This window comes from Eptesicus fuscus, chromosome 13 (genome assembly GCF_027574615.1).
Source record: "Eptesicus fuscus isolate TK198812 chromosome 13, DD_ASM_mEF_20220401, whole genome shotgun sequence".
NCBI lineage: Eukaryota > Metazoa > Chordata > Mammalia > Chiroptera > Vespertilionidae > Eptesicus > Eptesicus fuscus.
This window is the reverse complement of record NC_072485.1, coordinates 41911744-41926806: the sequence shown is the minus strand read 5'-3', so window position 1 is coordinate 41926806 and position 15063 is coordinate 41911744. Positions and strand designations below refer to the sequence as shown.

At 44.1% G+C, this 15063-nt stretch overlaps 1 protein-coding gene across 1 annotated transcript; it reads left to right on the top strand.

The window, feature by feature from the left end:
• The first annotated feature begins 7522 nt into the window (after positions 1 to 7522).
• LOC103293661 (folate receptor alpha-like) lies at positions 7523 to 12097 on the top strand. Its single transcript, XM_028158208.2, has 5 exons — positions 7523 to 7556; positions 7677 to 7844; positions 11127 to 11315; positions 11448 to 11583; positions 11716 to 12097. Exons 2-5 carry the CDS (start codon positions 7677 to 7679, stop codon positions 11946 to 11948), a joined length of 726 nt encoding a protein of 241 aa, XP_028014009.2. The 5' UTR covers positions 7523 to 7556; the 3' UTR covers positions 11949 to 12097.
• Positions 12098 to 15063: the final 2966 nt, after the last annotated feature.

Sequence of the window (15063 nt, the reverse complement as noted above, 5' to 3'; positions counted from 1 at the left end):
AGGCTACAACATACTTGGATATATACCTTCAAACTACTCCTAAGAGAAGGAAGATGGCTACATGTCCCTATTTAGGAAGTGAAGATACTAAGACCAGCAACAGCGATGATCACAGTCTGGTACAATGGAAGGAGGACAGACTATGGTCAGTACTCAGCATTGATGGAGCCCTGAGGAGGAGACGGGACAAGGTGAGCACCTCATAACCAGATGCTGACTTTGTGCCCTTAGACTTACCTGTGGCAGGACCATGTGCTGAGAGCAGACTGAAACCACAGGCCCTGCCCCAGGAGAGGCATTCTACTAGTTGAGTAAATAATGACAGAACTTGGAGGTTTTCCCAAAATCATAATGAGAAAATACCAATACACATGATAAAAAACAAAAACAAAACAAAACAAAACAGGAGCCATAACATTTGTCTTCCTAGCTTAGCAGCCATTTTACTGTGTGCAATAGCATTTGAGAAATAAGGACAAAAGATGAAGCATTTTTAATATGAAAAAGTAAACTTTTTTCTTAACTTATTTTTATAATGGTTAATGAAAGGGTTTTTGCCATAGAAAACATTTAAATTAATTTCAGACAGTACAAGGTATAAAAAAACAACTTGAAGATTATGCTGTCAGATGTGACAATATTATTCAAGTGTGTATGGTGGATAACTTGGTTTTATGAGTTTTTTGTTTTGTTTCTTTTGTCAAAAACATAAATGTACAGTGAAACTACCCAAAAAAGCAAAGTGTAGGACATTATGCTATCATATGTGCACAAAAGTGGGATAAGTATAAATGCATAGAATACTTGTAAATGCACAGAATTTCTCTGGCAGTTACCCAAGGAACTAGAACTATTGATGGCCTCATGTTTATGCTTTTGCAAACATGTGAATAGCATCCATAAATTATATATAGTATTGTTTTGTGCATACACTTATTATTGAAATTTACATAAATGGTAACAAATCAGATGTATCACTCTATCTTATTTTTCTATTTAGCATTCTGGATATTTATATACATATATGCATACATGTATATTACATTTAAATAAGGCATGCATTTATATGATTCAAAAATCAAAACAGCATATAAAGAGGGAGCACATGCTTTTAAGCCACATAAGCTTTCAGGTAGTGGCCTATGTGTGTTGCATTATTCTGCCAGCAGTTGGGACCAAGTTAAAGAGCTTGTTTCAGTTCTGGTCAAGATAATGGAGGAGGTACATGCTGAGCTTGCCTTCTTCCATGACCACATCAAAATTACAACTACATTATAGAACAATCAACCTGGAGAACCGTCTGCAGACTAGCTGAACAGAAGTCTTATAACTAAGGTTATAAAGAAGAGGCCATTCTGAGACTGGTAAGAGGGACAGAGATGCGAAATGGGCTGGTCTCACAGGTGTGGTGTTTGGGAAGGATGTCTCAGCTGCAGAGGTATCCCCTGAGGAGCGAGGGGTCCCAGGCCCATATTGTACTTCCCAGCCTAGAGCAGTACCAGGAAAAGAGCTCATAAAACACCTGGCTGTGAAAATCAGCAAAGATTCCATTTTCTGGGTGAGACAGAAGACTCCTGGAAACACAGGTGTCTTTTTTTTTTTTTTAATATATTTTTATTGATTTCAGAGAGGAATGGAGAGGGAGAGAGATAGAAACAATGATGAAAGAGAATCATTGATTGGTTGCCTCCTGCACAGCTAGGACACAGGTGTCCTCTTTTTTTTATTTATTAATATATTTTATTGATTTTTTACAGAGAGGAATGGAGAGGGAGAGAAAGAAACATCAATGAGAGAGAAACATCAATCAGCTGCCTCCTGCACACCCACTACTGGGGATGTGCCCACAACCAAGGTACATGCCCTTGACTGGAATCGAACCTGGGACCCTTGAGTACATGCCCTTGACTGGAATCGAACCTGGGACCCACTGAGCCAAACCGGTTAGGTCCACAGGTGTCCTCTTAAAGGCTCACACACAGACACTCTCTTGCAGGACTCACCCTGGGCTCTGGCAGAGGGACAGCAGTTCTGGGGGAGGTGGGCATCAGAGACATACAGAGAGAAAGTGAGTTGTATGATCCAGGGCGAGAGCTGGAGAGATGACTGCCATTGTTCCCGTGTTGAGGTCTCCTCCCACACTCTCAAATCTGAATCTGCATTAGCCTGGTGAACTCCACTTGCTCCACCCTGAGGACTTCCTGAGACTCCCTCCCACCCAACTCCTGCACTGCCCGAGGCTCTTTTGGTGGCAAGTAGCCAGCCTTGGCATGAGCGACAGTTTTTTAATCCAAATTATAAGAGAAAGTTTATTTAGAAAGTTACAGAGGTAGTTAAAAGTGAGCCAGTTGGCTGTGTAAGCTCAGAAAACAAGTTACAGAAGCAAAAGAAGGGTCCTTGGAGCTCAGGAGAGAGGACAGCAAAGGTAATGTGCCTGGGTGGGGGAAAGAGAGGAAAGGTGCATTGTGCTCCCAAGAGGGAGAATGCTGAGCTACAGTTTTTCTTAAAAAACTTTTGAGCCCTGGCTGGTTTGGCTCAATGGATAGACCGTCAGCCTGCGGACTGAAGGGTCCCGGGTTTGATTCCGGTCAGGGGCACATGCCTGGGTTGCGGGCTCAACCCCCAGTGAGGGGCATGCAGGAGGCAACCAATCAACGATTATCTCTCATCATTGATGTTTCTATCTCTCTCTTCCTCTTCCTTCCTCTCTGAAATCAATGAAAAATATTTTTTAAAAAACCACAACTCTTCAGGAGCCCTAGCTGGTTTGGCTCAGTGGCTAGAGCGTCAGCCTTCGGACTGAAGGGTCCAAGGTTCGATTCTGGTCAAGGACATATGCCCGGGTTGTGGGCTCGATCTCCAGTAGGGGGCATGCAGGAGGAAGCCAATCAACGATTATCTCTCACCATTGATGTTTCTATCTCTCTCGAGGAGTTCTGGTCAAGCTCAGGGGTTACAAATGACATAAAGGGAGAAACTGAATTGTGCAGTTTCAGGGTGTGGGCTGAAGGGACGGTCGCCATTCTCCTTTGTTTAGCCATCCTCCCACATGGCCTATTCGGAATCTGAACTCCACGCATTCCACCCTAAGGACTCCCTGAGACCCTGTCCCAACTCCCTCACTGCCAGAGACTATTTTGGCAGCAAATAGCCAGCCTAAGCCAGCTCAGCTATCTTTCTTAAAAAACTCTCAAGAAGTTCTGATCGAGCTCAGGGGGTGCCAGAGACACACAGGGAGAAACTGAGTTGTGTGGATTCAGGGTGAGGGCTGGAGGGATGGTTACCATCGTCCCCTTGTAGGAGACCTCCTCCCACAAGGCCAAGTGGGCAGGCACCGTCTTTCCTATGTTGGCCAAATCTGAATCGACAGTAGCTTGGTGGACTCCGCTCGTTCAACCCTGATGACTCCCTGAGACCCGACCCCACTGCAAAGGTCTCCAGGCCCCCAGCAGGTGGTGGTTGCTTGGGTGTGTACTGTGACTTTTGCTGTGTGGTTCAAGTTCAGCACTGGTGCCAAATCTGAATCTGTAGTAGCTGGTGAATACCATTTGCCCTACCCTGTAGACCAAGCATGTCAAACTCACGGCCCACATTCGGCCCACAACCAATGTTTTTGCAACCTAGCCAATGTAACGGTATGTAAGAAACGTTTTAATAAAAATTTCATAACTTAATTCTTACAATATCCTGTTATACATAATTATTAATAACGAACTACAATATCTGCTAATGACTGATTACTATAATGGTGTTGCATTCATTTCCCTTACGCGCCTTACTTGCAGGTGCACCATTTCTCTCCACTAATACTAGCAGCGAATATTTTAGCAGCCAATTGCCACATCAATAGTCTTGTATTGACTTGTTTGGTGTGCGCAACAGGAAATATTTCGCTTTCGGAGAACAAGAAAAATAGGTTTATTTGCATTACACTTATTAATTTGTGCAGTTATTCAGTGTCTGGTAAGTTAATGTTCAAGAAAACATATTAATTTTTTTAAATGTATTTTATTGATTTTTTACAGAGAGGAAGGGAGAGGGAGAGTTAGAAACATCAATGAGAGAGAAACATCAATCAGCCACTTCCTGCACCCCCCCCCCCCCCCCACTGGGGATGTGCCCGCAACCAAGGTACATGCCCTTGACCAGAATCGAACCTGGGACCCTTGAGTCCGCAGGCCGACGCTCTATCCACTGAGCCAAACTGGTTTGGGCAAAACATATTAATTTTTATTAAAATGTTCTTTTATTTTATGTGAATGATGACTCATTTATTTCAGCTCTTTGTATTCAGCATACCTCTATCAAAATAAACCTACGTTTCTATGAAAATTGAAGCTTTTGTTTTCTTGCGGCCCACATAAACTTAAACCTTGTTTATTTGGCCCGTGTTAGCCTTTGAGTTTGACATGCTTTGTAGACTACCTGCGGCCCTACCTCACACAACTGGCATAGTGCCTAAGGCTCTTTCAGTGGCTGGCAGGAAGCAGCAGGTCTTTACCACCCCTCCCCTCCAATATATTTTTATTGATTTTAGAGAGAAAAGGAGAGGGGGAGAGAGATAGAAACATCAACGATGAGAGAGAATCAAAAACGGAAAAAAAGAAAAAGTAAGATATCTGAATTGGAAAGGAAGAAGTAAAACTGTCATTATTTGCAAAAGAAATAATACTTTATATAGAGAACTCTAAAGATTCCACCAAAAACTATTAGACCAGTTACTGAAGTCAGTAAAGTAGCAGGATACAAAATTAATATTAAGAAATTGGTTGCAACCCTAACCAGTTTGGCTCAGTGGATAGAGCATCGGCCTTCGGACTCAAGGGTCCCAGGTTCAATTCCAGTCAAGGGCATGTACCTTGGTTGCGGGCACATCCCCAGTGGGGAGTGTGCAGGAGGCAGCTGATGATGTTTCTCTCCCATCGATGTTTCTGACTCTCTAGCCCTCTCCTTTCCTCGCTGTAAAAAATCAATAAAATATATTTTTAAAAAAAGAAAAAAAAAGAAAGAAATTGGTTGCAGCCCAGCCAGTGGGCATAACTCAGTGGTTGAGCGTTGACCTATAAACCAGGAGATCACAGTTCAATTCCCCATCAGGGCATATGCCTTGGTTGCAGGCTCGATCCCCAGTGTGGGGCATGCAGAAGACAACCAATGAATGATTCTCTCTCATAATTGATGTTTCTATCTCTCTTTCCCTCTCCTTTCTTCTCTGAAATCAATAAAAATATATTTTTAAAATAGAAATTGATTGCACTTTTATACACCATTATCAAAATATCAGAACAATCCCATTTACAATTGCAACAAAAAAAAATACCTAGGAATAAAATTAACCAAGGAGATAAAAGACCTGTTCAGAAAACTATAAGACATTGAAGAAAGGAATTGAAGGAGATACAAATAAATGGAAGCATATACCATGCTCATGAATCTCATGAATAGAAAGAATTAACATTGTTAAAATGTCCACACTACCCATAGCAATCTATAGATTCAATGCAATCCCTATCAAAATACCAATGATATTTTTCACAGAACTAGAACAATTCTAAAATTTAGATGAACCCACAAAAGACCCCAAATAGCCATAAAAAGAATAAAATCTTACCATTTGTGGCAACATGGATGGACCTTGCGGGTATTATGCTAAGTGAAGTAAATCAGACACAGAAAGACAAATACCATGATTTCACTTTATGTGGAATCTAAAGAACAAAATAAACAAACAAAAAACAGAAACAGACTTATAGATACAGACAACAGGTTGTGGTTGCCAGTGGGGAGTTGGGTTTGGGGACTGGGTGATAGAGGTGAAGGATTAAGATATACAAATTGGTAGTTACAAAATAGTCATGGAGATGTAAATTATGAGGAACATATTCAATAATATTATAATAACTATGTATGGTGCCAGGAGGGTACTGGACTTATCAGAGGGCTCACTTCATTAATTATATAAATGTCTATACCGTACACCTGAATCTAATATAAAATAATATTGAGTGTCAACTGTAATTGAAAAAAACAACAACACACAGCATAGAATGATTCACAGAGGAAAGTTTCGTCCCAAATCTGTGCCCTCCCCACAAGCAACCACTTAAAAATTTTGTTGTACCATTCCAGAATTTTCTTAAGGAAACATATGTTCTTCCTCTTCTTTCCCTCCCCACCCCCCCCCCCCCAATATATAAAAAGTTTAATTTTAGAATGCCATCAGTAACTATCTATAGTTACATATGGAACCAGGAATGTCACAAAAAGAGTAACATTCTGGATTTACATTGGATAAAATACTATGACTCCCTCCTCCTTTATTATAAACAAATATTGCATCCTATAGACACTCTTCTGCACCTTTCTTCTTTCACTTAACAATACACTTGGTGATTCTTCCCATATGCATACAGCAAAAGCTTTTTCATTTATTTCTTCCCAAGTTAAATCTGGGTGGATGTACCATAATTTATTTAACTGGCCCCTCCCTTAGTGAGACAATTGAGCTATCTCCTAGACCCGTGGTCGGCCAACTGCGGCTCTCGAGCCACATGCAGTTCTTTGGCCCCTCGAGTGTGGCTCTTCCACAAAATACCACGGCCTGGGCGAGTCTATTTTGAAGAAGTGGCGTTAGAAGAAGTTTAAGTTTAAAAAATTTGGCTCTCAAAAGAAATTTCAATCGTTGTACTGTTGATATTTGGCTCTGTTGACTAATGAGTTTGCCGACCACTGGCCTAGACAAAGCCTGCCTGCCTTCCCTGACTGAGAGGCTGACCAAGCAGTCAGAAAGGGCTTATAAAAGGAGATGTGGAGGTGAGGAGCCACTCTACGTTCCCAGGTGGGCCGAGGGCAGAGGTAAGGGCAGATGAGAGGGGGAAAGTGCGAATGGGAGGTAGGAGTCAAGGTTGGATTTCCCACAGGACTCCTGGGAGGCTGGTTTCTCTGCTGACTTTCCTCGGGTTCTCCATGGCCCACTGTTCTGGCTCAGCGCTCTCCTCCACATGCCCCTTATCTGTTGGCCTTCTAGCTCAAGGCCTGACTCTGCTGGGGGAACTTCCCAAGACCCCTCTGTGTGGGAGGAGGGGCTGTTGGTATGTGAGGATCTGGAGTCTTGCTGACTGGGCCTGCACTCTCACTGGCTTGCCACATTGCCTCCCAACTCCCATGGCACCTGGTCCAGGACCATGAGCCATAACTGAACAACTCAGTGGCCTTCACCTGGCCCCAGGACAGTTTCCCTGTCTGCCCCACTGGCAGTCTCTGGGCACCTAAAAGCCTCTAGGCGGCCAAGGCTGGCAGATGCCCCTTTCTTTCACTCCCCCACCCCATCGGCAGGCCCTGCCCTGTGGTTTCTCTTGAGCAGATTTGAGAGGACTTGCCAAGCTGGCAGAGATTTCCCATTGTGGACGAAATACTGGCTGGTGAAATCCAGAAGAGATCCAGAGCAAGCTGATGATGAAGTGCCCTCAGTTGAGGGTTGGGGTGGGGAGGGGAATTCCCGTCTCTGGCCTAGACCTCTACATGCCCCTCATTGCTTGGCTCAGCTGCTCTGTGGGGTAAACTGGGTGGGGAGAAGATCTGGGCTTGGGGGGGAACAAGAAATATGACCAAGATTCTTATGGTTGCTGCCTCTCAGGCCTTGTGAATCTCTGACCGTGGCTTTCTGGCAGGAACAGATGGACATGGCCTGGAAGATCACACAGTTGCTGCTTCTGGCTTCAGTGACTGCTGTGTGGGGTGCTCTGCCCAGGACTCAACAGGGCAGGACGGATCTGCTCAATGTCTGCATGGACGCCAAGCACCACAAGACAAAGCCAAGCCCTGAGGACAAGCTTCATGGCCAGGTGAGGGTGGGGTGGGGTCTAGGGTGGGGAAAGGATTGACCCCAGAAAGGGAAGAAGTAGGGTGATAGGAAGATCAACTTTGAGGCAGGAGTATGGCTAAGGTGATATTGAGGGTCTCCCCAGGGAGAGGAGGTGGGGAGGTGGGGAGGTGGGGAGGTGGGGGGGAAACCTACTATGGGCCAAGTGCTTTCCTCACATCTTATCAGTGAATATGCTCAAATGTCCTACTTGGTTGGTGGGTGATGGTCTTTACTTAAACGAATGAAGAAATAGGCCCACAGATACCTGTGGAAATTGAGAGGCTACTCATTAGCAGGGGCTAGGAGAGAGACAGGCAGTAAGTTTCCCAGCCTTCATTATGTGCCAGTGCAGAGCTCAGAGGCAAGGTAGAAGGGGAGATGGGTCTCTCGAAGTCACTAGGAAGCACATATATACAAACAGGCCAGGTCCCCCACCCCCATTAGGTTCTGAAGAGACAGTGACAAATCAGATGTGCTTGGCCTTGGAGGCTGAGTAAGAGTTTTCCAGGAAGACAAAGCAGGAAGGGGCTGCCTAGAAGAGGACAGCATGTACACAGGTCGAAGGGTGACAGCACAAACAGTGGAAGTCTTGTGGGCCAGAGACCACAGAAAAGGAGAGGTGAGACCAGGGTCCCCGTTTCATAGATAAGGCCCCTGGAAGCAGTGCAGGAAATCTGAGCTTGAAGTTGAACTCCAGGCTCATGAGAGATGCCAGTATTTCATTCCTTCTGGTCTCCGATTCTGCTCCCCACAAGGTTTCACGTTGCTAGAGGGCTGGGGGTGTTCTCCGGGAAAGACTGTGGCATGGACTCATTCCAGGGACTTGAAGTGAAGAGGAGGAAGCCCAGCAGCCCCATGACTCCTGAGTCATTTCCAACCTTTCATTGCTTTGTGTGTGTACGTGGTGAAATACAGGGTGTCCTCAAAAAATGTATACACACTTTAACAGCTGATAGCTCAATTTTGAAAATGAAATGTATTTTAACAAACACGGCCTTTATAATTATTCAAAGTGTGTATATACATTTTTTTGGGAAACCCAAATGCATAACAAAATTTGCCATTTTAAGCATTTCAAAGTGTACAGTCCAGTGGCATTATGTACATTCACATTGCTGTGCAACCATCGCCACCACCCATCTCCAGAACGACTTCGTTTTACCTACCCGGAAGTCAGTACCCACCACGTCATTTTTTAGAACTTTTTAAGTTCTTTTTAAGAACTCTCTGAAGCCCAAGCCGGTTTGGCTCAGTGGATAGAGCGTTTGATTCCGCTCAGGGGCACATGCCTGGGTTGCAGGCTCGATCCCCAGTAGGGGACATGCAAGGGGCAACCAATCAATGATTCTCTCTCATCATTGATGTTTCAATCTCTCTCTCCCTCTCCCTTCCTCTCTGAGGTACTTCCTCTTTGCCAAGAAATGGTGCAGACACAGATCTTTGAAGGAGACAAATGATTGTAATTCTGAGGGGCAGGGGCTATATGGGAGTAGCTATTTTTGTTGAACCCTTACATTGAGCTAGGAAATGCGTTTCATTATATTAATTAACTCTTTTGGAGGCAGAAACCACTGACCTTAGCTGGTAGGTCAGGGATGAGGTGCATGGTGTCTTCCAGGGTGACCAAGAGTGGGAGCATTTGAGGAAGAACATGGGTGAAGTTGGGGAGGCCTGAAAGCATGGTCTGTGTCAGTGCACTAGGTGTGGGCTAGGTTGTTGGAAAGCAGTAGGTTGGACCCCACCCCCATGGATTTTCCTTAGTTCTTCCTGAGTGCCCAGGCCAATAGCATAACCCCTCTTGCTTGACTGTGGGTACTAGAGTTCATCTCAGAGAGTTGAAGCAATTGGTCCATGATCATTCAGCACTTGAATTCCAATCTAGAGTGATTAAAATATATATATATATATATATATATATACTTCTCTATTGACTTTTAGACAGAGAGGAAGGGAGAGGGAGAGAGAGATAGAAACATCAATGAGAGAGAAACATCATTGATTGGCTGCCTCCTCATGCCCCACACCGGGGATCGAGCCCACAACCCGGGTATGTGCCCTGACCGGGAATTGAACTGGTGACTTCTTGGTTCATGGGTCAACCACTGAACCTTACTGGCCAGGCTAAAGTGATTTTGAAAGAGAAACCTCCACCACTTCTACCATTTTACGTACCTTGAATTTAGTAAATTCTCTAGGATAGCCTCCCACATTTAGTCAGGCCAATATTCAGGCCCATGTGCTGACCATTGCCCCTCTGTTCCCCACTGCTTTCTGAACCTATCTGGAAGCCCTGAGCCTGGGGTTACAGACCCCAGGACAGCCAAACAAACCCCCTTCACATCCACCCCTCACCACAACCTGGACCAGGCTCCTGTCCTGAATCTTAACCCCACCATTTACCAGGGGTTCAGCTTACTTACACTCCCTAAAATTTGGAGTAATGATATATATATATATATATATATATATATATATATATATATATATATATTTTATAAATGTAGGCTTCGTGAATTTTTTTAAATATATTTTATTGATTTTTTACAGAGAGGAAGGGAGAGGGATAGAGAGCTATAAACATCGATGAGAGAGAAACATCGATCAGCTGCTTCCTGCACACACCCCCCATCGGGGATGTGCCCGCAACCAACATACATGCCCTTGACCGGAATCGAACCTGGGACCTTTCAGTCCGCAGACCGACGCTCCATCCACTGAGCCAAACCGGTTTCGGCCAAGTAATGATATTTTTACTGGATTGTTGAGAGGATAAAGCACAAAAGCCTCAGGGACTTTGCACCTGCTGTTTTCTAGGCCTACAATGTTCTCCGGCTTCCCCCAACTCTGAAGGAAAATCATACACAACATGAGAGAAGAGATTTGATCTGTTTTGTTCACTGTAGTATTCTTAGTATCTAGCCCAGTGCCTGATATATAATAAGCATTCAATTAATACTGGTTGGATGCAAAGTGAGTAACATAGATAACTTGAATAAATGTGAAATACGTTTATGAACTGTTTAGAGCTATACAAATAATAGTTGCTTCTCCAGTCAGTGGTTCTCCAGGTTTCCCTCATCCCCTGTTACTCTGTTAAAATCCAATATCATAATTGCCTTTACCCCAAATGGGGGCTCTTCAAGTGCCAGACATAAAGGCACCCTCCCCACTGAGTCTTCCTTTGGATGATCTACTGGGGCCAGAAAATGGAGAAGATGGCTGTTCTGGGGGAAGAACTCAGTCCTGTGTCTTCCCCACCCAGTGCAGTCCCTGGAAGAAGAACGCCTGCTGCTCTGTCAACACCAGCCAGGAAGCCCATAAGGATGTCTCCTACCTGTACAGATTCAACTGGGACCACTGCGGCCCCATGAAACCTGCCTGCAAGCGCCACTTCATCCAGGACACCTGCCTGTATGAGTGCTCCCCCAACCTGGGGCCCTGGATCCAGGAGGTATGAGTTCCTCCCCATGCCTGCTTCCCAGACATCTCCTCGTCCTGCCTCTGCAGCTCTGGGGCTCTAGTCTAGGGCTGGGCTACTGAGAATCCTGGGCCTGAGTCCTTTTCCCCTGCTGACACCTCCCAGGTGAACCAGAGCTGGCGCAAAGAGCGGATCCTGAACGTGCCCCTGTGCAAAGAGGACTGTGAGAGCTGGTGGGAAGACTGCCGCACCTCCTACACCTGCAAGAGTAACTGGCACAAGGGCTGGAACTGGACCTCAGGTGAGAGCCTGGTGGGTGGGGAGAGTGGGGGTGTGAGATGGGTATATGAAGGGACAGAGTTGTAAAGTTGGCAGAACCAGATATAGTTCTGGGCACAATGGCTAAGGGCCTTCCCTCCTCCTCTTCCCACAGGATCTAATGAGTGCCCGGTCAAGGCTGCCTGCCACCGCTTTGATTTCTACTTCCCCACGCCTGCTGCTCTGTGCAATGAAATCTGGAGTCACTCCTTCAAAGTCAGCAACTACAGCCGAGGCAGTGGCCGCTGCATCCAGATGTGGTTTGACCCGGCCCAGGGCAACCCCAACGAGGAGGTGGCCAGGTTCTATGCAGAGGCCATGAATGGAGCTGAGCTCTATGGGGCCTAACCTTCTTGCTTGGCCTGGCCCGAATGCTGCTCCTGTTGCTCAGCTGAGCTCCTTTTACCTTCTGATACCTGGTCATCCCCACGCAGTTCAGCCCCACGGCTCAGCTCCCATGGTGGGAGCTCTGTCCAACAGTTTGAATAAACTAGTTGTCCTGCATGTCTCTTGCAAATTATTTGGGTCTGAATAGGAATGTGACTTCTGCTTCCCTGTTGCCATTGACTGAGACTTGGTCAGTTCCCAGCTCTAATACTTGCTATTTGCCAGATACTTAACTATTCTAATCAGGGACATATTCACAGCTTTCAATTTCATTTTTCACTGTAGAGTCAGGCCCAGGACTTTGTCCTTTGAATTGGACCAAAGCCTCCCAGGGTTGACTGTTCTGTCCTGAGCTCAGCTCTTCAGCAGAAGAGAGGGAATGGGAGTGACCAGCATGTTCTGGATGCTGGCTGGGAAGAGGTGAAGGGGGCCAGCAAGAGCCATACTCCTCTACAGGTAATACCCTCAAAACACTCCCTGCCAGGCATTGTCCTAAATGCTTTATATTTATTCTCATTGGGTATAGATGCTGTTTGCATTTTACATATGTGAAAACACGCCATAAATTAAGGGACATGGTCAAAGCCATCCCCTGCATAAGAGCTGGGCTTGCACTCTTGGCAATCTGGCTGTAGAGAACAAGCTCTTTCCCTTGTGAAGTGGGTAAATGTGTGCATCTTAAAGGGATACTGGCCCCACACCTGACCAGAGGAGCAGGGCCTGAGTTGCCCTGGGTGAGCTAGGACTGGATCCCAATCTAGAACAGGTTCCAAACCAATAATTTGACAGATTATGTGGGCATTGATCTCACATTAAGTATAGTTTGTAGCAGTTGTGGTAAGCTGGGTTATGTTCCAGTACCATCCCTGAGATCTCAGTGGCTTAACACAACTAACATTTACTGGCATATCTTGCTCAAGCTACAATGATTAATGTGGGTTGTCAGGGGGATACTACTAGGCACTCAGCAGATACTACTAGGCACTCAGCAAGGCAGGTTGATGGAGGCCCCATCTGGTTACACACTTTTATGAGACAGGAATAGCAAACTTGGTGAATTCCATACCGGCTATTAAAACTTCCACCCATCACTTATTTTATTGGCCAGTTCAACTTATGACCATGACTAACTTCAAGGAGGCCAGGGAAGTACAATCCTACATGTGCCTGGAAGGAGAGGGGAATCAGAATGTTTGTCAACAGACCTAATGACTACTACAAAGACTGTTATGCTATGGTCAGTATATTTCTGGCGTGGTCATGGTTACAGATGTATTTTTTCATTCTGGTCCTGGTAAAGAGGAGAAAGATCAACTCTTTGAAGCTATGAAAAGAACTATATCAGCATTAAAAATGAAGCAATCCACTGGCTACAACCCTATTGTTTGAATAGGCCAATCAATAGACCAGATTCTCTACAGAACTAGTGGCACTGTTTACAAAGATGACTTGTTTATAGATGAATTAGAATTAGTGAAATTTAAGATTAGAATCACCTCAATCCAATATACCTTATCAAAGGCCTATTATGCTGTTCGTTCAGACAAGTATTTATAAAAATACCCCACTTATGTAGCTGTCATCCTCATTCTTAGGAATCATTAGGTTGTGGAATGGAGTAATAATTTTCCATATCAAGATATCCTAGAGGAGTAGTCCAGGCATAAGGATAGATATGTACATTAACATACAGTAGGAACAGAATTGAAAGCCAGAAACAAATCCTTATATTTATACTTAATTGATTATTTTTAAATCTCATCTGAGGATGTATGTTTATTGATTTTTAGAGAGAGGAAGGGATGGAGAGAGAGAAAAAAAGAGAGAGAGAGAGGGGGGAAGAGAGAGAGAGAGAGAGAGAGAGAGAGAGAGAGAGAGAGAGAGAGAGAGAGAGAGATATCAGTTATCTACCTCCCGGCCAGGTATTGAACCCACAACCTAGGTATGTGCCCTGACCAGGAATCGAACCTTTTGGTTTTGGGGACAATGCTCCAACCAATTTAGCAACCCAGCCAAGGCTATATTTAATTGAATTTTGACAAAGTTGCTCAGCCAATTCATTGGGGGAAAGGACTGTCTGTTTGACAATGTGCTGGGATAATTTATTACCCACATATAAAAAGATGAACTATGACCTACAACTCATGCCATACACAAAATCAACTCAAAATGGATCATAGACCCAAATGTAACAGCTAAAACAATAAACATTTTAGAAGAAAACAGAAGAACATTTTCTAGACCCCTGTTAGGCAAAGCTTTCTTAGATTGAAGCCAGATGCTAAATTCCTTAGAATACATCTCTTCCTAGGCACCCATCTGTTATTTCTTTTTTGGACCAAAAGCAGAAACCACTTCAGAGAGGACAGATAAATTAGACATCATGAAGAAAATAAAAAGCCAAGTAACAGACTGGAGGAAATATTTGCCAAACACAAGTCTGATAAAGGATTTGTATCCATACTATGCAAAGAATGCTTACAACTCAATAATAAGAAAACAAATAACCCGGGCAAATAATGAGCAAAAGAAATGAATAAACAATCCATCAAAGAACGGTCATGAATGGCTAATAAACATACCAAAAGATGCTCAACATCATTAATCATTAGGGAAATGCAAATTAAACCACAATAATATACCACTTCATACCCACCAGAGAGACTGTGATAAATAAGACTGCCAAAACCAAATGTTGACCAGGATGTGGAGAAATTGGAACCCTCATACATTGCTGATGAGAATGGAAATGGTACTGCCCCTTGGAAAACAGTGGCAGTTTCTCAAAAGTTGAATGTAAAACTGTCTCACGACCCACAAGTCTACTCCTAAGTATTTACTTGAGAAATAAAAATATACATGACACAAAGACTTGCATGTGAATGTTCACAGCAGCATATTCATAAAAGCCCCAAACTGGAAATAACTTAAAGGTCCATCAACTGATGAACAGATAAACAAAATGTATTGTATCTATATAACGAATACTATTCAGCAACAAAAGCTAGAGAACTACTGACACAGGCCATTATCATAGATGAACTTTAAAAACATTATGCAATGTAGAAGTCTATTT